This window comes from Phascolarctos cinereus, unplaced genomic scaffold, assembly GCF_003287225.1.
Source record: "Phascolarctos cinereus isolate Bilbo 61053 unplaced genomic scaffold, phaCin_HiC Scaffold_5;HRSCAF=322, whole genome shotgun sequence".
Lineage (NCBI taxonomy): Eukaryota > Metazoa > Chordata > Mammalia > Diprotodontia > Phascolarctidae > Phascolarctos > Phascolarctos cinereus.
In genome coordinates, this window is record NW_027555958.1 from 306,279,044 (window position 1) to 306,301,776 (window position 22,733).

General features: G+C 38.9%; 1 protein-coding gene across 8 annotated transcripts in view; it reads right to left on the reverse strand.

The window, feature by feature from the left end:
* SPAG9 (sperm associated antigen 9) overlaps positions 1–22,733 on the reverse strand; it is a 149,568-nt gene that overhangs the window by 9,327 nt on the left and 117,508 nt on the right. For 5 of the 8 annotated variants that reach the window (XM_078156069.1, XM_078156072.1, XM_078156071.1 and 2 more), the window contains 14 exons: positions 17,943–18,032; positions 17,507–17,674; positions 17,123–17,294; positions 16,024–16,242; positions 15,236–15,431; positions 14,022–14,147; positions 13,014–13,094; positions 12,459–12,526; positions 10,971–11,119; positions 6,676–6,847; positions 3,758–3,871; positions 2,239–2,277; positions 1,155–1,331; positions 460–654 (listed from right to left, as the gene is read on the reverse strand). In XM_078156069.1, coding sequence (XP_078012195.1) covers positions 460–654; positions 1,155–1,331; positions 2,239–2,277; positions 3,758–3,871; positions 6,676–6,847; positions 10,971–11,119; positions 12,459–12,526; positions 13,014–13,094; positions 14,022–14,147; positions 15,236–15,431; positions 16,024–16,242; positions 17,123–17,294; positions 17,507–17,674; positions 17,943–18,032 — 1,966 coding nt within the window. The remainder of the gene's footprint in view (positions 1–459; positions 655–1,154; positions 1,332–2,238; positions 2,278–3,757; positions 3,872–6,675; positions 6,848–10,970; positions 11,120–12,458; positions 12,527–13,013; positions 13,095–14,021; positions 14,148–15,235; positions 15,432–16,023; positions 16,243–17,122; positions 17,295–17,506; positions 17,675–17,942; positions 18,033–22,733) is intronic. The other 3 variants (XM_078156070.1, XM_020972599.2, XM_020972601.2) reach the window with 1 other exon arrangement.

A 22,733-nucleotide genomic window follows, 5' to 3' on the forward strand; every position in this document is an offset into this window, starting at 1 on the left:
AACTTAATTCTGGATCGATTCATACCCTACAAATATAGGACCTTTCAGCTATACAGTTTGAACTGCTTCCAATCCCTTTTGTGGCTTAAGTTTTAGGTAATTTCTGGTCCATGAATATTTTGACTGGCTCAAGATATCTCATTATTTATATTAAAATAATTCTACCTCAAACAGATACTTTCTGCTTTAAGGAGAAATTCAAATTCTGTTACTAAGTTAAAGATTTAAAGTTCTGCTCTTTACACTCTGTGAGACTTAGGGCAAGTCAATGTCTCTGGACCTCATCTGTAAAATCAGATAAGACTAGCTAACCTCCAAGGTTTCTTTTAGCTCTTTATTTATCCATCTATGATTTTATACTATGGAGATCTCCTAAGTAGAATGCTTTCTTGGTATGATTAAGAAGATGGCCCAAATCACACTCGCACATGAAATCCCAACAGAGATCTGTATACTCACCCATTCTGAAATCTATATATCCCTCTCCTCCGCTAATCACAAGCATGGACTTCAAGGGGTTCTGGCTGGACTCCTGGGCAGGCGGTCCTGGCTTGTCACCTGCTAGTTCTATGCTGCCGCTGCTGCCGCTGCCACCACCACCACCACTAGCAGAAGCAGCTGCCGTAGCAGCACTTGGTGGGCTGACCACCTGACCTGTTTAAGATGAGAACAAAACTAAATGTTACATACACCAATTGATTTTACTATCAAACAGAAAAGCTAGATGTTTTCAGAGCATGCAAAAATGCCACCAATGTGGTTTTTAGTACGAGAATACTTAGGTTGTTCTCACCTAAGACGTCTCTCTTTTGCCAGCCTAGCTATTCAATTCAACTCAACAAGCAGTTACTGAATGCTTAACAATATGTAACACACTAAGTTTTGCATTAGGTTTTCTTCTAGTTACTTCTTTAGTCCAATTATGTTCCTGTAATTACTGGAAAAAATGGGGTTTTCAATGAAGTAACAGACCCCATAGCTGTTTACAAGTAAGAGTGTCTACATCCAAATACATCTAGAAGTTTGTTTACAAGTAGGTATCTAGTAACTATGAAAGTAACTATGGAAAATGACAGTTTGGGAACGGCATAGTGGATCTAAAAGCTACATGAAGAGAATCATATGGACTATCTCACAAGCAGGATCCATCTCACCTGGTACTGCAACAAAGAATTTGACAGCATCCCGGTGCCCATGGAAGCAGAGTTGGGCATGTGCCATTGAGCAATACGGTATAAATGTTCCTGGAGTTACTTTATCACTATTTTCATCACCATACACACGGATTACACTTCCAGGACGGTTTCCGGGTCCTACTGAGGTTTTATTTGCTAGAAACAGAAAACCAAATACCAAATATTTTTCCTTGAAAAATGCTGCTGGTGTGAGAAGTTATTGGTTAATCCTTATGGTATCTAAAAAGCTACAGCCATTGAGATAAAATGAAACAGAAGGGCAGCAATGCCAATTCAAGATAGAGCTGGGAAAAGAGAGCATGCTAGTTATTTTAAAGTACCTCAGTAAATGGATTAGGGGATTTGCCAGTCTAGCAGGTATCAAAACTTAGTTTTTACACAAATCTTGTAAAAAATCCTTTTCGTAAACTAAAGACATCAAGTACTACAGCTGGTTTTATATTATGTTCTTTCATTTGAAAAAATAGACCAATTTTATAGCCTATAAAGCAGACTTCCAATGGCCAAGTGTATTTTTAAAAATAAATCTCTCTTTATAGTTAGACTGTTCAACTCAACAAGTAAATTCCCCCTCAATAACAAGCAGCAGAATACTTCCCTCCTCTAGCCAGAAAGCAATATGAAAAACAATCCAGCTACCATAACTTGCTGGCTAGAACTTGTGCTGGGTCACTTTAAATCAGCTAGACATACAAAATACCCCCACTCCAAGGACTAGTCAATGAGTGAAAGAAACATGACTGATAACAGGAGAAAACAATGTAGATTAATGACAGTTTTAAGAGATGGTTTCACGTTTTTACTGGGAGAAAAACAAAGCCTGGGATGGAAGTTCAGCTGCAACAAAAGATGACAACAGACTAAACTGCTGAGCAGACTTGGTGGCCATGTAGCAAACAAACAAAGAGGAAACTGCTGCAGCGCAGTGACTGAGAGTGATGGCATTAGGAACAAAGAAGGGGCATTTATTCTAAGTGAAACACAGCCTCATAGTGGCCATGAGCAGCCCGGAAATAGAATCTGGTTCAGGATCTGCACTTACCCCGCAGCCCCAGTAAACGTCCCTGGTGGAGGATTACCGCTACAGCAAGAAAGGAGGAAAGGGGACACGGATAGGTATATGACAGTAGAGGAGAAGGAGAATATGAGTCACTTTCATGTTTTGGTATCTGATGAATTTGAGCTCTAAAGCTCCTTACTAAATTAACAAAATCCCAAAAGGAATCAGAGAAAGCAAAACAAATGGAAGGTTCTTGTTTTCAAAAGTTCAGGACACAGAAAAAACCGTATGACGATCCTTAACATTATTCTAATTGCAACAAATCTGAATTGAAGGTCAGGAATTCAACACAGGTGGTTTTCTGTTATACCAGTTTTTCCCCTTTCGCTCTTTTTGTAAAGGAATATTGCTGAATTAGACTATGCCAAAAACGAAACTATCCCCATAAAGTATCAAGAGGGACAAAATCTGGGATCCCTTACATAAAAATAAAAATGCCTACCAAGACACAGAAGATGCTTCATTTAAAATGTGACACTTACAGTCACAAGGTTTGCTTTAATCAACTGCCCTGATCACATGATTCCTATTAGTCCAGTTGCCACAGAGCAACGTGCTGGTTTTTAGCAGCCAGTACACTCAATTTACCAAAGATAGAGAGCATTTACTGTGTTTAAACACCTTATGTTTCACAAAGAAATGGATAGTTCAGTACTATAAATCTATGACTACCAATAGGGCAGGGAATTCAGAGTTCAGACATCAGCATTTTGAAGGGTTCCCAGTTTAGGTGTTTGTTTTTAAGGTAGGAAGGGAAAGAGAAAAGACACAACAATCTATTTATATTCTAAAAAGTCATCTTGTAAGTTTTATTTTATGGAATGTGGCATTTGGCTGCCTTTCTTCTCTCCCTCCCCAGGAATCATAATTGAACGTGCAACATAAAAACACTTATTTAATGGATGAGCAATGTAATGGAACACAGTATGAGAAACACACAATGCATGTGCTATTTACAAAAGCACTCCAATCACATCATGCCCAAACATAGCACAGAACACACATTTTCAAATTCAAGGAAGAGCTTGCTGACTTATTTTTCAGAAATTTCATTACACTGTTTTCAAGAGTATATATAAATTTATTAAAAAAAAAACCTAGGCGTAGCCATACGGAAAACATCAAAATCTTTATTAGGGAATATTTTAAAATGCACCTTCAAGTTATAAAGCTGAATGGGAAAAGGAAATAGCCTAAGAAAAAAAGCCCTTTAAAAACAAGATCCTAAATCTGAAAGGAGGCTGGGGGAGAGGACGCACAGGTGGATGGCAGATTTCTCATAGTAAAATATATTCATTTCACAATATTAATCCTGGTACACAAAAACTATTTACCCAGGGGATCATGAATTTCATAGCTATATGTACCATTACTACAGAGGTAGTAGGATCACAAAAGGCCTTTCTTTACCTGAAATTTGGAAAGTAAACACTTTAAGATGATATGACTAGTTCCTAAAACTTCCTATGTATATTCCAACTGTTATCCAAAATATACTTACTTTCTGTTAGTGGGATGGAGATAATGACGCCATTTCCTGTCCCTACCCACAAACGATTACAAGATACCATAAGAGCTGTGATTCTCACAAAGGAGAAGCCCAATTTTCCAGTACCTATACAAATAAAGACATTTTATACAATTATCAATACAGTAAGAAACATGTATTAAGCACCTATGTATCAAGACCCGTGAGACATGCTGGAAATACAAATGCAAAAGTGAGATAGTTCCTGCCTTCAAGAAGCTTACATTCTATTGGTAGATACACAGTCAGAGATATGTAAATAGAGGATATATGAAAAATAAACACAGTGATGAGGTGGGAGAGCACTACCTAGGGGAAATCAGAAATAAAGAGAGAGATATTTCAGGACTGAGGAAGAGCAGCAAATTGATCCAAAAGGCTGGAGACGGGGGGGGGGGGGGGGGGGGGGGGGGGGGGGGAGAGAGAGAGAGAGAGGGAGTGAGTAAATTGGCTAAAGCTAGATAGATTGTGAAGGGCTTTAAATGTAATATAAAGGAGTTTATACTTTATCCTAAAGGCAAGAGGGATCCACTGAAGCTTCTTAAGATTAAGAGTGATATGAGCAAATTTACACTTTAGGAGTATCGATTTGCCTATTGTATGGAGGCTGGATTGTAGAAAGTAAAACCTAGAGGCAGCAGAAACCAATTAAGAGGCTATTGCAACAGCCCCAAAAAAGAGCACGAACTGGGTTGTGACGAGAGTAAAGAGAAAGGAAGATGCAAGAGATGCTGAAAAAGTAAAATGAAGAAGATTTACCAACTGGTTCAACATGGAGGGGTGGTGAAAGAGGGCAGAAGTATTCAGTCAGTCAACAAGCATTTACTAAGTGCTTAATATGTGCAAGTGCTGGAGATACAAAGAAAGGGAAAAACAATAACCACAAAAGAGAAAATACGTTAATTGATGGATACAGAGAAAACACACACATACACACACACACACACACACACACACACCACACACACACACACACACACACACACACACACACACGGCTTCTATGTCTGGGGGAACCTTCTGCAGAAGGTGGGCTCTGAGCTGAATCTTGAAGGAAGCCTAAGAGTTGTGCGGAGCTCTTGGGGGGACAGCACTCCAGGCATGGGAAGCAGTTAATGCCAAGGGCCAGAAGCCAGGGATGAAGGGCTGTATCAGAGGAACAACAAGTCATCCAATAGAGCTAGATGTGAGTGTGGAAAAATAAAAAGGGATAAGAAGATGGGAAAGGAAGGCAGGGGTGAGTGAGAGGGAAGAGTCAAGGATGCGTCTGAGCTTGTAAATGTGGGTGACTCAAAGAAGGGATCACAGACAAGGAACAAGGGAACTCAAAGGCCTTCAAATCCAACTCTCCTCATTTGAAAGATGAGGAAGAGGAATCCTCAGGAGGTGGAATGCTTTGCTCATGGTCACACAGGTAGTTAAGCAGCAGGGAGAGGAATCTAACTCAGACCACCTAACTACCCACCCAGCAACCCGGCTATCTATCTCCCTGGTAGTGCCCTCAACAAAGACAGGAAAGTTACGGAGTGAGAGTGGGGCAACTTTAGGGGGGGAAATAATGAGAGTTTGGGTTTTTTTTTAAAATATGCTGAGTCTGTGATGCCTATGAGCCATCTTGGTGATGTACAGCAGGAGACTGAAGCTCAGGAGAGAGATGAAGGCTGGATGTGTGGGTTGGGAGTCATGTGCACAGAGATGATGACTGAATCCACAGGAAATGGTGACATCACTAAGAAAGAGAGCCTAGAAAAAGCAGATGGCATGGGACAGAACAGCATGTGACATTGAATATGATCCTACAAAAGAGACCAAGAAGAATCCTTTGACAGAATGAAAAAGAAGTATCATGGCTGACATGAAAACCCAGAGAGGAGAGAGCAAAGGAGGAGGCTGCCGACAGTGTTAAATGCTGCTGAGCAGACAAGAAAGGTAAGGGCTGAGAAAAGGATATGGTTTTAGAAAAAAGAGTTCACTGGTGACCTCAGAAATAGTTGTTTCAGTTGAATGGTAAGGTATGAATGAATGAATGCTACATACAAATCAAGGCATTTGAATTGGTTGAATGTGACACTTGACTCCCCATTTCCTTTAACTAACAGTATTTGGGTTTTCCTCAAAGCAGTCCATATGGGTTAGCAGAAAAGCAAATTCAAAAACTGGCTGGCATCCCACTATCAGTTGCGAAGGAAGGCACAGTTAAGCAGAAGACCCAAACCAGGATGTGAGCACAGTGGACAGAGTGCTGTATTTGGAGTATGGAAGACCTGAGTTCAAACCCTGTCTCAGATACTGAACAGTTGCATGACCCGGGACAAGTCATTTAACTTCAGTCTCGGTTTCCTCATACGCAAAACGGGTAGAATAACTGCACTTACCTGACAGGCCTGTTGTAAAAATATGAGATAATATATATAATGTAAAGCACTCTGCAACAACCTTAAAGTGCTACACAAGTGTCAGCTATTGCCTGATGTTTCTTTTCATAAACAAAAAATTATCTTTCCTGGCAACACTTCTGGACTTTCCTTCTTTACCTGAGGCTATCTGAGGTTTGAAGCAGCTAGGGAAAAGACAGCATTTTGGGACCTATTGCACATCAGCTTATTTCATTTTAAACAAAGGCAGGGAGTTCATATTTTTGCATTTTTAGACAGTTATCTGCAATTCTCTTTAGGTCCTAGAAGTTAAGAAAAACCAATTGTAAAAAGATATTTAAATAAAAACAAAACTAAAGCCAATATATTTTTGTAAAAGTTATCTCCCACCAATAAGATTAAGCTCTACTTATAAGAACAGCTTATACAAATTTATAAACAATCTTAAGAACTAAAAACTCCTCCTGCACAGCTATTACGGGGGATTGTTAAAAGATAAAGGATTTGGAGACTTACCTAACATTTTGCTTACATAAGGTTCAATGTCCACATCCTGTAGATGCTGATATGTATGTGCATGATAGAGACGCAGGGTAGAATCCAAACGAATTGAGACCCACACTCCGTCACCAACCCACGCCAGCTGTCTCACTTGGCTCTCTTTCCTTGGGTGGGCATCAAATGATTTCTAGGAAAGAAGATTACAATGCCATAGTGAGTTTGGCTGTGAATAAATGCATTTTATAACCTTTTCAAGCCAGCTGTGTTGGTCTTGTGCTCTAAAAGGTGAGCACAGATTATTATTTACAAAAAGGTGGCTGCAAGTCCTGGGACATAACTGCTCCAGGAAAGAGCACAAGTAAATAAATGTAGAGCACAAATGGACATTGCATGATACTTCAACACTGTACATTATCAAAGACATGAAAACCATATTAAGGATTTAAAAGAAAATACTTAATTCCCCCAACCGTGACACACAATATCTCTTCTAGGTAAGGAACAGATGGAGTGACACACGCCACTAAAGCAGTCCTCCAACAAACAAATAAACAAACCCAAGAACAGAACCCAGACATTCAGTGTATGACAATGAGGGAAGAACAGAATGTCAAAGATGGAAGGACCTTTGCAACCATGCAGTCACATTTCTGCTACTTTATAGGAAGAAACTGAATCCTGGAGGAAAGAGGAAATAAGTGATTTTGAGATTAATGCTAATAAAAAGTCATGACCAGCACCTGGGTCTTCTGATGCTCAATTTAGTTCTCTTTTTACCTCTCCCACTTACATGTCTCCCCAATTCAGGCCCACATGTGTAACTCTGATCTGAGAAAGGGGACGAGGGAGTGGCATTGAGGAGATGATGTCATTTACTTCACTGACACAAAATTGAGGGAAAACTCCCATCGTGGTCATGTTATGGCTTTATAAATCGTACAGCTGGTAGAGAATTCTATTTAGTCACTGGTCTTCAAGTATAGTCCCAACTTAAGACTGCTTTCTATCTACTGCCTCGCAAGTAAAGAAAAGCTTATCTTTAGCTGTCTGGCTACTAGGTCATAGATTCTTTGATCAACCCATGATCAAATGGGTCAAATTCAATCAACCCAATGAACTGTATGTGTATGTATATAGTTCATATATATAGACAGACATATATGTAAGTATATGTGTATATATATGGAGAGAGTGGGTGAGTGAGTGAGTTTTGGGGAGAATACCAGAAAAAGGAGTGGGGGTAGGGGTTACTAAGAATATCAATAGTTATAGGTATAACTTAATTGTTTGTATACTCTAAATGGGAGATACATGTTCAGTAACCTGAGGAGTAGATATAATCTTGATGGTCTCATTATAAATTAAACCAGAAGGAAAAAAAGGAAGAGATATCTAAATAGGATAACTCACAGGTTCTCCTCGGACAGGTAAATGAAGATAAAATAGGGTTTGCTGTTCACTCAAAGGCAACAATTCATAGGGCATTACAATGCCCATGTTTTCATGAGCTTGTGCATTTGTCCTACCCCATCCACTTACCACCACCACCCCACACAAAAAAAAGAAAAAGAAAAAAATCATCTTGAATATAACTGCAGCCTATGCAACACCTGTTGCAGAGGATGAGGGACTACAGAAATTCTAAAAGGAACCTGGTAAAATCCTCCAAATTGATCAACACATACTTGAATCACTTCTATGCAAAGGTGGGCACAGGTTAGGAGAAAAATATGATGGAAAACATGGTTCAAGAGGGAACTACACAGAGATCTCATTTTCTTCAAGAAAGGTGCTGGAAGTTGCTCAATATAGTAAACACCAAAAATGAAAATGGTTAGTTACTGATGAACAGTCATTTCTAAATCACCTGTCCATGAACATCAGACTACACACTTGTTATAAAGCAAAGATCAAAATCAATACGAGGAACCAAAATGAGGGAAAAAATAACATGGAATTGGGGTAATTTCAACCTGACATTTAAATGAGACTTTGATACTGGAAAAACAACAGAATAAACATGGACTAAGACTATCACCATTTCTTAAGGAAGGCGATATATGTAAATCAACTGCCACAATGACAAAAAAGGACCTAGAAATCACCTCAGCCAGAAAAGGTGTGATATCTTTGTGAATCAAAATATGGCAACAGCGGCTTGAAATATAAACTTGTTTATAAAACCTTACAGAAGAGGACGATGAAAGATTATAACAAGCATGACTCCCAAGACTGAAGGAAGTAATGCAGGGAGAAACAAGTCTAAGAGGCTTTGAGAGAGAACCAATGAAGCCAAGTCGTCCCTAAGGATGACTCTGCAAGGAAGACAACAGACAGGTAAAAAGTGGGAAGATGTGTTAAGTATTCTAAACTTGTATATCACACTCTTTTCATCACTGAGGACAGTGTAACCTCCACATATGAACTCTACCATCACAGTCCTGTATATTCTACATGAAGAACTGGCAGCAAGAACAGCTAGAACGGACAAAGAGAGTAGGCCTGTGCTGAAAGCAACTCCAATGTGAGCGGGTCTATAGAAACTGGTCCTTGAGACATTTCAAAGAGAGAAAGTCACCAAAAGCAAAGGGGGAAATGCTACGCCTTCATATCTGCCCCAAAAGGAGACTGAGAAAATATCATTCAACTACCAACCCATGTGTCTCCTTTTTCTATGAAATTCTTCTTCAGGATAATATAGACATAGGGTGTTTTTGATGAGATTAAAGGTTCCCCTAAAAGTGCCTTATAACACAAAAGATAACTTTGTTGGGTGGCTTATAACTGATTATTAATACTAAGTGAGGCATAAAATAAGAAGCATGCTAATCAAAGGAATTTGCCATCACCACGGTAGAGTTCCACTGCAGAGTCCAAATGAAAAAAGTTGTCCTTACAGAAGGCCAGGTTATCCAGATGCTCCTCTTTGTTCATAATATTGTGCTAACTGCATCACGTCCCAGAACTTTGCAAGGCTTCTAAACGAAATCAAGAAACACTCAAAATAAAAAAAGGAAGAAGAGTTTCTATTGTCCGGACTATGATATGCAACTGATTGGATGATTTATAATATTAGGTAGATACTGCATATGGACAATGAATGGGGCTGAGAATTGAATGGAAGGAGAATCACTAGACTGCTTTTGGGAAACTGTCCAGTGCTTTCAAGTGAAACATCTTTGCATCAGCACTGTGCTGGCAATGCTGCATGACCGTGAACTGGGAAATTAAAATTAAAGTCATGGGTCACTTAATGGGAAAGGAAGAACTGTGAGATGGATTTGAATGAACTACTACTACATACTAAAGATGAAGAATTATGCAGGAGCAGGTATGAACAATATAAAAGATATCATCAGTCAGGTAAGAAGGGAAAGGAGGCGTGCTAGGCACGTAAGGGCCAGGGAGGGGGTGGGGCTCATCTGAGGATGGACGGCCCACGTACCCTGCGTGAACCTAGGTAAGACCAAGAACTCAAGAGCATGATTTGCCACAAGACCAGATCTCTCTGGAGGAAAAAATGAGAGGATATGGGTGAGTCTTATGCAATGAGAACACATAGATGGGCTGTGATCTCCGTGACTGGGAGGACCAACATCAAGAACAGTTTGATGGCTCTATACCCAAGAATACCCACAGTGTTTCCCAACTTGTTTCAGTCTGAGACAGCCCTGTGAATCTGTTATCACACACACTCGATGGAGAACTCAGAGACAATTAAACAGCAGGATTGTTCAGCTACAATTTTCTCATGTATACCTAAGTTTTACATGTTGCTCTGACATTTGTAAAGCTCTTTACAGGTGTCACATGATTGTCACAAAAACCCTGTAAGGTAAGTGCTATTATCATCATCATCATCATCTCCCCCCTTTCACTGGCAAAGAAACTGAGAGTAAGAGAGTGACTCATATAGGGTCACACAGCTAGTAAGTTGCCAGCTCTGAAATCAGTTCTGATTCCAGGTTCACCACACTGCCTGCCAATATGTCCCTACACACACACACACACACACACACACACACACACACACACACACACACACACACCCTCTACATTTGTACATACAGAGAGTTAAATGTACACATGTAAACTAATCTTTTTTTACTCTAATTCCAAGTCACTACCACACTATTCTCCTTGAGAGGAAAAAAAAACTGGCAAAGATATATGAAGAAATCCAGCATGACAGGACATACAAAGGATATCTTTGAAACATTCTGAAGTCAGAAAAAATGATTTTTTTCTCACATTCTTTAGAGGATAAAAATAAAGGACACTGCATCAGCAAATGATGGGTTTTAACTTGCCTCTATTTTCATGGCCTTTGGTTGAACCACATAGATTTTATTCCTATAGCCACACCAGACTTTATCATGTACCACAGTCATGCATCGGATTGAATGGTGAGGTCGTCCTAGGTCCAAAAGGTGATAGTTTGACAAATCCCACTGACCATCTTTAAAATAAGAAACAGAGCAAAACAATGTTTAATTGTATAATTACATTGTTACAGGGAGAAAATATAAAAAAGCAGATTTATGGCAAATGTGCTGTTGTCTTATGTATATCTCTTGTGCAAATCACATTCTATTTATAAATAGAAAAATTCCACTTGGGTTTATGATTCTAATTGTTAGTGATTACAAAGTACATGTGAATAATTTCAGGATCTCCTTCCTTTTGCTGGCACCATTTATTCCATTTAGTTGATCCTCCCTTATTCAGACTATTACAAAGTGATTTCTGAAGTAATGCATGCTATATGCCTTGTCTACAATGAGTTCAGGGCTGGCTTTCCATCCACAACACCACAACCTTTAGACCTGGATGGCAGAAGTAACTGGAGTTACTCAAAAGGAGTATGAATAATTTATTATTTGAAACATGACATGAAATTAAAAATAAACTCATTCCACGAGCCAAAATGTAGTTTGCTTTTAAAGTGGACTTACTTCTTAGTCAAACAAGTTCTCTTAATAAAATGGATACAACTTTTTTTTTTAAACTCTCGACAAGGGGGACAAAAATATCTCCACAAAATGTTTAACTGAATAAAAGTCTGGATTCACAGATAGGCCAAGCCAGACATGACCTCTTCTCAACAAATACTCACATTACTGGAGCCCTTTAAAGTTTACAAGGTGCTTTCCCCTGATAACCCCGTGAGACCTAGTACAAATATTATTCTCATTTTACAGAGGAATAAACTGAAGTTCAGATAACATCCCCACAGCCCCCCAGTTAGTGCTAGAGATGCCATCTGGAGCTAGGTCTACTGATTTCAAGTCTCATACCTTTCCTATTATATTATGTGGCTTTCTAAGTGCAGAGAGCTTAAGAGCTTGCCAACAGTCACACAGCTAGGAAGCTAAGAGCTGGGACTTCTGACTCAGTCCAACACTCTTTCCATGATGCTCACAGCTGCCTCCGTCAGATATATGACTTTTTCTATTCCTTGTCCCACCACAACCTCCAACCTGATCACTTTATAAATGGAAGCTGTTAAAGTACTGTATGTTTGGCTGCAAAACTAGAGACAATATAAAATATTTTACTCTGGTATAATGCTAACAAAAACTCAAACATTTTATTTATGATCCCACACATCATTATTACTATTTCACTAGGGTTCCCCCCCCAAATGTCTCTTAAAATATGAAAAGGGTATTTTGCATGAAAACAGTCTGCAGTGCAATAGACCTAGGAACATTTTAAATATTTAGATATTAGAACAGAATCTCTTTTTAGCATCTTGTAAGAATTTACGAAAATAATATAGAAATAAAAATTCCTACCAACTCCTCTATGAAAAATTGCCAGTGTTCCATCAGCCAGTGCAACCAATACAATTCCTTTCACATGTCTGGAAAAATAAAGGGAAAAAAGTACACTTAATTTCTGGGGACAAAAGGCACCAAATATTACTGAAATTCCTATTCAAGGTGGCATAATCAAGTGAGGAAATATAATTTTTGCTATTTGACAGTCAGAATATAAGTAAGACAATACCAAAAACTGGGTTAAAAGTAAATCCCATAGAAGTTGTCTGCAACCTTTAAGAGGCACTTGTTCTCTCACCATAACAAAGAGTTTTTAATATATGGAGTGAATCTCAGTTTTCTTTTATTTAAAATGCTCTGCATTGTCTCCTTTTGAAAAACTAAGAACTTCCTTTTACTTCTGTGGCCTCAGACACATAATGAAGATGACTTGTTCCTAATCTGGCACCACTGAACTGAAGATTATTTGGGCCAGACATTGGTTTTTTAAAAATATTATAGTGACTATTATATTCTATTGTATACAAAGACAGACATTTTAAAAAGAAGTTTTCATAAAATAAAACTTACACAATACTGAGAATTGAATCTTTAAGTTTAATGGAATGGAGACATTTCCTCCACTGGGCCACTGATGAATGGACATATAAACTGCAAGAACAAAAGGCAAGAGGGATTAGACATACATGGAATTCCAAAGAATCATTCACAACTATCCACTGACAACTCACTTAACTCAGGGAAAAGGCAAACAACAGAAAATTTACGAATAAGGGACAGCTGCTCTTGTGCTACTATGAACAGTGATAAGGAAACAGTGATGTGGGCAATGCCCTGCCTAAACAGAGCGCTCTACAAGCTGACAACAGAAGCCCCATGACAACATGGACAGGAGAAGCCAAGCTGTTGCCATGTGCTGGCTGCCATCAGCCTTAAAGAATCTTTGTCTGCGACAGATGCTACCCTTAGAATGTTAAAGAGGGCACCTCTTCCATGCCTGCCTTGCTTGGGCAAGAGCACACCACCATAAATAAAGAGACCACACTCTACCGCCAAGTAAGCAAACCTCAACTGTAAAATGCCCACCCCACAGAACTTGGACAATTCAGTTTTAGCCTTCCTTCATAATCATTCTAAAAGCTCTTTGCTTGGGATTCGGCCTGCTCTGCTGCTAAATATATTCCTTTCATTTCTGCTCACATTCTAGCCTATGTAAGTCCCTTCTGCATTGGGAATCTCTCTTCTCTTGTGTTTAAGGTCTCCCAATTTTGAATCATCCAAATTTAATGTTTAACTTGCCTCCTTTTCCAAGAATATTGTTATGTAAAAATGGTAAGTTCTGTGACAAAGGGCCACATGGTTTACCATTTAGAAGCAAAGCAAGCACAGTTACAGAGCCAACTGCTTCACAGCCTCAGCATTTGTACATAGGTGAAATTTCTTTCATTAACATAAAGCAAAACAGGGACAGCTGTCATTTGCTACCTAAGTTACTGCCCTCATTTCAAAAGGAAATGAAGAACACAAATTAAGAGCCACAAATAATTTCATATTAGGTTTTTGCTTCTTTGCTCTTACCATCCGTTCTGTGCTCCAAGCCACATGGTTGGTAAAAGGCTGCTCATTTTCTGAGCTTCTTCTCGCACCAGGTCTTGTTCACTTGGCAATACTGTTATTTGATCTTTATATACATCTGATTCATTGCTGGGAAGGGAAAAATTGAACAAAAATTTTAAGATCTGCAGTTGATAAATGATATTTTCTAGAGAATGACCACTTCCATCTTAGTCTGTTAATGAAACACCACTAAAAATAAAGCTCAGGAAACCTAAAACCAGGGTCCTTATTATATCAATTAAGACAGAAATAGCATTAAAAAGTCAAGGGTTAGTTTAATATGCAGGTAAGAAATAGTGAAGACAGGCAGCACCCATACCCTGAACTGCAATTATAATTCTAATGCAGGGAGCTATTGGAAGTTTTATGAAAATAATGGCATTTCTTAAAACTCAAAAAGGAACCTACATACGTGCTTGCAAAATGCTTCAAGAGAACCTTATGAATCAAATGAAATATGTCTAAATTTTGCCTAATGATCCCACACCTTTCAAATGGGCAGAGGTTAATTTGGAATATTTAACCAGGCCAAACAGGAGAATAAAGAGAAAAGTTACTTTCCCCCATCATCACCTACAAATCATCCAAACAAATGCAATTTATTACTGAGGAGATCCAGTTTAGACAGTGCTCTACTCCGCTCCTTGAAGAATGGGAGAAAACAATTGCTGGAAAACTTGACTAAGAAAGAATTCCATCCTTTTAAATAATGTACAAAATCATTCAAAATGTTCTCTAATGAAATATAAATGAATCCAGAAAGGTAACCCACAAAAAGGTAAAATATTTAAATAGGCAATTATACAAATGGCAAAAGAAAAAAAAAGGCTACAACAATAAGAATATGCTGACAAAATGGGAGAAGAAAGGAAAAACTGAAAAACAGAAAGAAAAAACAAGAAGCCACAGTATAGGAAAAATGACCAAGAAGATCAAGACTAATACAATTTCAAGACAAGGTCTCAGAATGAGAAGGGAGAAAATGAGAGTAAAGTCTGCAGAAAGGATAAAGGGGAGGGAATAAACTGAAACACAGCGGGAGCAAATCAAGGAGGACAGATTTTAATCTCTTGCAACAACAACAATTAGGATTTCTGCTGCTTGAGAGTTTTTGGCTATTTTTATCCATGAATTTTTGTTCAAATTTCATATCATGTAAGTCTATTTTTGAATACCTTGAGTGATATACAGGAGACCCCTCTTCAGTATTTTGCACCCCCAAGGGATCTGTAAAGACATGCTCTGTGTAGACTCCAGGCTGGGTGAGATCCACAATGTCTTCCCCTGATCCTGCATTTCCTTCTGTTGCTTCAGTTGCTTCTTCTGCTGTTGGAATGGTTTCATCTGCCTCACTGTTTTCTGCTTCTGTTTCTATAATATAAAAATGGAAGTGAGCAACCATTTTAGGTAGCCAGACCTTGATAACTTCTGTTTTCCTTGTATAATACTTCCTTGACCCTTACTATTCCCAGGTGGGGACTTATTTTCCTGCTCACTCTTCATTTTTCTGGTCTGGACCTGTGATTTCAGCATCAAAGGGATGTGTGTGTGTGTGTGTGTGTGGAAGTGCCCTGTGCCAATGCAGACTGGCAACTCCCCTGTAACTTAGTTTTAGAGAGTGGTCTGGGGCACCAAGAGGTAAAATGTCTCCTCATGGTCAGACAATAACATGTGGCAGACGAAAGACCTGATCCCAAGCCACTGTGATTCCAAGGCCAGCTAGCCCCTAAGTCATTATATACTTTTCTCATTTTCTTCACGTGAGGGTATTAAAGGGACACTCTTTCTAAGAACTGAATCAGGTACACAGTCTATTCACCAAACTAACTTGACTCATTCATAATTCTTTCTATCCATTTTCAATTTCCTCTTCACAGTGCTTTTTAATTTAATACCTCTCATAACAGACAAACCTATGGGTAGCTTGAGTCTCTACCAATGTAATGGAAAAGTACTGGCATACCTGGTGGTTTTTCTACCACTGGGGAAGAACCATTAGTATTAGGTGAAGCAGCTGGTCCTATAACACCTTCTGCTGTACAACCAACCACGGTGATGCCTCCCAACAAACTGTCTGTTTCTGTTGAACTGTTGCTGGTCATACTTCCACACAATGAGGCTTTGTCCACTTGACTAGATTCTGTAGTCTCTTCTCCTACAGGATAGTCTGTTTCTCGTGCCCCTAAAAAAAGATACACTTGATTTTGTGATACAGATCAAAAAGAGTAATGGTTTACATTTCTGTAACTTATATTTACATTTACATGGTTACAAAGTACTGTAACATCAAACTTCCTAGGGCAGTATCCCCCTACACCCACCCCAATAAAGCGAGTAATCCTAAATTTCAATTTAGGACAGGTAATCTAAGTTGATTTTTAGCTGCTGGGAACCACATTAATGAGCCCAAGGTGAGGGACTGAATTCTCAGGTTAATTTTTCTGCTCCATGGCTACAGACTGCTCTCCTAACCTGAGCCAAATGCTACATCTGCTCTGACCCATCCAGTCTGGCAGAATTGCCTGGGGCATCCAGAAGAGTACACACAGTTTGTTCAGGGCCCCACAAACCTACTGTCTTTTATGTGGATCATGGTCATAAGAGGAAGAGGCAGTAGCGTGGAGCAGGGGTGGGGAACCTGTGGCCTTGAGGCCACATGTGGCCCTCTAGGTCCTCGAGTGTGGCCCTTTGACTGAATCCAAACTTCTTGGAACAAATCCCCTTAATAAAAGGATTTGTTCTATAAAACCTGGACTCAGTCAAAAGGCCACACCCAAGGCCTTAGAAGGCCTCCAGGCCACAAGTTCTCCACCCCGATGTACACTGATCAATATAAATTCAATTCCTCTCCACTACAGATAAAGAACAACTCAAAACAAATCAGCATTTTGCAGATTAAAAGTCAGAGGAAGATTTAAAGAATATTTGTGTGGGCTACAGTATGCTTAAATTTCTTGAAAAATCCATTCTCTGAAACTTCTGGATAACTCTGCTGGTATAGAGAACTTAATACAATGAATAAAGTAATGAGTGTTTCTGGATTCACTACACCTTCATCTTACCTGGGACACTTGCAATACAAAGAACGTGGGAGTTGCAAACGGTGAAACTGTCGAGGATGTTGCCAGGCTGATTAGCGTCGACAACAAGAACTTTGGAGGCTGAGTGAGTGCTGGTGCAGATCCAGACAAGACTGGACAATTCTTCCTGATGTTTTAATTCTTTCTGCTGCTCCTATATGGGCAAAGCAAGATGAGGAGGCAGTGGCTTGTAAGAAGTATGTCTACTATATCAAGAGGCTCTTGTGTAGCTATTCTGATGCAGGGCAATGTCATCTCAGGTTAATTTTGGAATCATTTGCAGTATTTAGAAAACAAGTGAAGAAAGAAAATGAATGAGAGTTCCTTTAGAACAGTGGCCGGGAGGCCTCCGACTCCCCTGCTCACCTTGAGCTCCTGATCTAAGCGGTCCAAGCTGCTCTGAGAGGCACTGCGTTGCTTGTTGTCTTCTGCATCCAGAGTCGTCACGTCATTATAGAACACACTGGCTCCAACCACACAGCCACCGTCTCTCGTCTTCCCGCCAGACAAATTGACTCCAACAGCACACCACAGCTTACGGGAAAAAAGAAAGGAGTACTTAGTTTCTCAAATATTTATATCTTTCCAAATATGTTAGTGTAATTATTATTTAGGAAAAGATTTCTTTAATCCAAAGTCTAAGATCTTAGCAAGAAAAGAAACCTTATGCACAAGGTGTTAGTTACTATATTCACTAGTTTTCTTCCACTTATGTAAAGGAATTCAACCATTTTCTATTTTATAAGATTAAAGCTGCCTAGAATATTAGGAAATCATGCTTAACTTCATAAAATGGACCTACCTTCATTGATGTGTCTTTTTCATCTAAAGGTCTAAGATAGACAGGCACAGGCAAATTTTTCATCTTATTTTCACCCTGACCATTTGCTACCTATATGTAAAAAAAAAAAAGCTATGAGATAGGATCCAGGGATGGGAGGGTGTATCAGTAATTACTGAGTCACTTATAAACAAGGGCTCAGTGGTAAAAGCACTACTTCAAAGTATGAATTAATTCTTGGTACTTCTTGTTTGTCTTTAGAGTTCCCTAATTATTCCCTGAGCCCAACCTGGCTCTGTGATTCTGATTTGAAACATGGGTAAAAAAATCATCTTTATCAACCAACAATGTCCATTTAATGAGGAAAGGGGGAAGGTTTTGTGCATTATAGGTTGCTTCTGGGCCAAACACAACAAACCAAGGAACAAATAATATTCAATTTAATATCATGTGAGCATCAATAACAAAACCTGGCAATCCTACAAGAAAGCCAAGGAAGGTCTTTGTCATTTTTCCTCCTTCCTCAAATACTGAGATAGCAGTGAAGTGAATGAAGGAGTGAATGAAGTACTTATAGTTGTAATTATAAACAAAAAGTGTTTAAAGCATTTGAGATAAAAGCTGAGTCTTTAAAATATCAGAGGAGCAGGAGTCTAAGCAGAATCCGTTAGAATGGTGCTAGCTAGCAAGTTCAATGAAGCCAAGGATCCTAATTAAGTTTTCTATTTCCCTGAGCAACTAGCACACTCAATAAATTATTTTTGAATGAAAGAGGACATGGCTACTTGGCAGGCCATCATTCACACATTATAAAATGAGGAAATATAAATGGGAAGCCTTAGTTACACTTACCATCTTCCCTAAAGCTATAATAATATAGTTAAAATATGATACCAAACTTATAAAAAAAAAAGAATCAAGGAGCTTATATATATAAGAGGAAGATAAATGCATGCACAAGTCAATGAAATAAAAGGCCCAATCTGATCAATGACCCAAGACCTATTGTCTGAAGGAGCAAAGGAGGGTGAAATCATACCAGATTTGGACAAGAGGGCAAGCAGGGACATAGATAAAGGAAGGTTTCCTGGAGTGGGTGGCATTATGATGGGCACAGATCTGGGGTGAGGGGACAGGGGGTTTTCTAGATGAATGTAATGTCATGACGAAAGGCATGAGCCTTTGGAGGAACAATAAATACAAGTCAGTCTAGCTCCGAAGTATGTGCTAAGGAGCCTTTAGGGGAGTAACAGGGAATAGATTGAAGGGAGAAGAGTCTGGAGATTAGGTGAGAGACGAATTAGAAGCCTGTTCTAACAGCCTAGGCAAGAGGTAATCAGGGCCTGAACTACAGTGATGATAGCAGGAATGAAAAGTAGGGGATAGATGTAATGGACTTCATGAAAGTACAGATATCCCTTCCACACTGTGACTTTCCCTATCATGGTTTCAATATGTTGCAGGTCAGCATAAGAAATTAAATGAGAATTTTTTGGGAATTTTGTGGAAGCCACAGATGACATGAGAAGGCCAGCAGACAAAACAGAGAAAGTTTAGAAATTCAGAAATGCTTATTTTTTTATATATATATATATATATATATATATATATATATATATATATATATATATATATATATGTATATATATATATATGTATATATATACATATATATGTATATATATACACACACACACACACACACACACACACACACACACACATACAGTATCATGTATAAACATATGTAATCTTCTAATATCACAATAATTCAGACTTTTCTGGAAGTAAGGGAGGGCCAAAAATTTTATGTAGATTTTTGAGATTACGGAGAACTGAGCCCCTCACTCCCGGAACAGAGAGGGCATAACTGCAGACTTCTTTCCCCACTTAATTTTTTTTTAAATTATAAACTTGATGCCATCGACAATTAACAACAACATCGAGTATGTAAATAATACATAAAACACTTAATATATTATATTACACATTTTGGCAAAACAGAACCAAATTAACAAAAAAGTTTTCTGTGTCCACTTCTGAGTTCATTTGTAGTTCCTATGCTTTTGGTTTCTTCTTTAAAACTATAATTATAGTCAAATGAATATTGTTGTGAGTCTGCTCATCTCAGCTTACATGACTATAAGTCTTTCTACATAGAAAAAGCAGACAGCATGTTATTGGATGTGGAGAACAAAAGTTTTTTATGTTTCTTCTTAGATAAGAATTTATAATTTTTATTTTTTGATTGAACTGGAATTTTAATGACATTATCTCTTAAGTATATAAGAACCTTTCTACAGTGGTTCCCTATTATCTCTAGAAACAAATATAAACTCTTATTTTACCATTTAAGTCTCTTTACAACCTGGTCCCCTTCTACATTTCCAGTCTTCTCATACTTGACTGCCATGGGCGTGTGCACAAGCATGCACGCTCTCCGCTTTCCGGCCACATTGCCCTATGTGCTCTTCCACACAACCAAGGCTCCTTCCTTTCTTGTCTCTGGGCCTCTGCACAAGTTGTCTCTTACTCCTGCCTAGAATGCTCTCCCTCCTCGTCTCCACTCCAGGGAATCTGGTTTCTTTCAAAATTCATTCATGTGTCACTTTCACCATGAAGTCTTTCCTGATGCACTACCTTCCCCAAAGTCCTTGTCTTCATTTTCTTTAGATTTTGTATATAATTACTTTATAAACATATGAAATGTTGTCTCCCTCTAAAATCTCCCTGGAGGCCATTTCACATTTGTCTTTGTACCCTCAGCACTTACCTGGATGCCTAGCCCAGAGGAAGTGCTTAATAAATCCTTCTCATTTGTTTGATTAACCATCAATCAACAAGCATTTCCTAAGTGCTCACTAGAGTCAGGCACTAGAAACATAGATACCAAAAATGTGAAATCATCTCCGCTCACAAGCATATATGTCTATGTACATATGTATGTGCACACACATTTTGGTATCAAAAGACTGCATATACACGTGCATGTGTACATATACTCATATACACATACACACATGTACAAGGTGTGTGTGTGTGCTGGGGGGGGGGATTAGGGGAATTGTGTACAGAAGGTAGTACTTAAACTTAAGTCTTGAAGGAAGGATGACAGCCAGCAGAAAGATATGGTAAAAAGAGATAAAACTATGTATAAGAAATAAAAACAAGGACAGTTTGGATGGACTGCAGAGTATGGAAAGGAGGCAATATACTATTTTGAGGTAAAAAAATATACTATATTGAGGTAAAAAAAGACAAACTGAGGTGAGGTTGTAAAGAGCTTTACAAACCAAAAAAAGGGGCTTCTATATGATTCTAGAGTCTACTGGGATCCACTGGCATTTCCTAAGTAGGGGAAGGACAATTAGATGACCATTTCAATAGTCTAGGCCAGAGGTGGTAAAGGTCTGAATTAACACGGTAGCTATGCAAACAGAAAGAGAATGGTACAAGAGATGGCAGAAAAGTACTAGTAGTGAGATGTAGCAATTGACTGAAGATGTGAGGGAGAACAAGGAGTCAAGAATAATGCTGAGGTTATGAGCTGGGAAGACTACAAGGATGGCAGTTCTTTCAACAGAAATTTAAGTGTGGAAGAGGGATGGAATGAGTTCTGTTTTGGATACGCTGAATTTAAGATGTCTCCAGAATATCTAGCCCGAAATGTCCAATAGGCTGTTGGTTGGCCATTGGTGATGTGGGAGCTCAGGGACAGATAAGGACAGATAGATCTGGGAGTCATATGCAGAGTGATGATAATTAAATCCATGGGATATAATGAAGCCATCCAAAGGTAGAATGCACAGAAAAGAAAAACGCCCAGAACAGAGCCTTGGGGATCATCCAGTTAGGAGGAAGGAGACGAATGGCGAGCCTGCAAAGGTGACTGAGAAGGAGCAGCTGGAGAAGAACTAACATCACTCACAAAAAAATCAGAGTGGGGAGAATATGCCGAAGGAGAGATTAGTCAACGGTATCAAATGGAACAGGTAGGTAAAGAAAGAAGAGGACTGAGAAAAGACCATCAGATTTGGCAAGTAAGAGTTAACTGCTTACTGTTTCAGTTGAGTCTGATGAGATCAGAAGCCAGACTGCAAAGGGTTGGGAAGTGAGAGAAGAGGATGTGGAGCCAGAGTACAGATAGCTTTTTTCTAAGAGGAGAGAAAGGGAGGAGAGGAGTATATAAGATGAGATCTTGAGTGGACAATAGAGTCAAGGGAAGGATTTTTAAGGATAAGAAGACTTGAGCATATATGAAGGTAGTAAGGAAGGAAAAAAATAGAGGAAGAGATTAAAAATTAGAAGGGGGGCATGAGATGCAATCTGTTGGAGAAGACAGAAGGGGATAGGATCAGGTGCATGTATAGAGGAATTAGCCTTGCTGAAGGGCCTCCAAATGATCAGATCAGAGGAAAGGAATTAAGGGATGATGTCAAGGGGTTTTGTGAAAAAAGAGAAGGGGCAAAGAGAAAGCTCAGAGTTAAAGCCCTAAAGTTTCTCAGTAAAATATGAGATGAACTCCTCACCTAGGCAGCATCTATCCACATACATGAGAGGGTAAGGGTACAAGAGGTGTAGGAGGCTTCAGAGAAAAGAAATTTTGAAATAGCTTCTGTGATAGAATCAAATAGGGAGGAATAAAAGGACTGCCTTCCTTTAGTGAGGGCCCAATTGAAGTCTGACAGCAAAAATTTGTATTAGACCTAGTCATCACAGTTGTATGACTTCCTTCAGGTCTGTTGTTAGCACCAGAGCAGAAAGGAAAAAGGAAGATGGAGTTATCTAGGGCTGAATTAGGGCAACAGATAA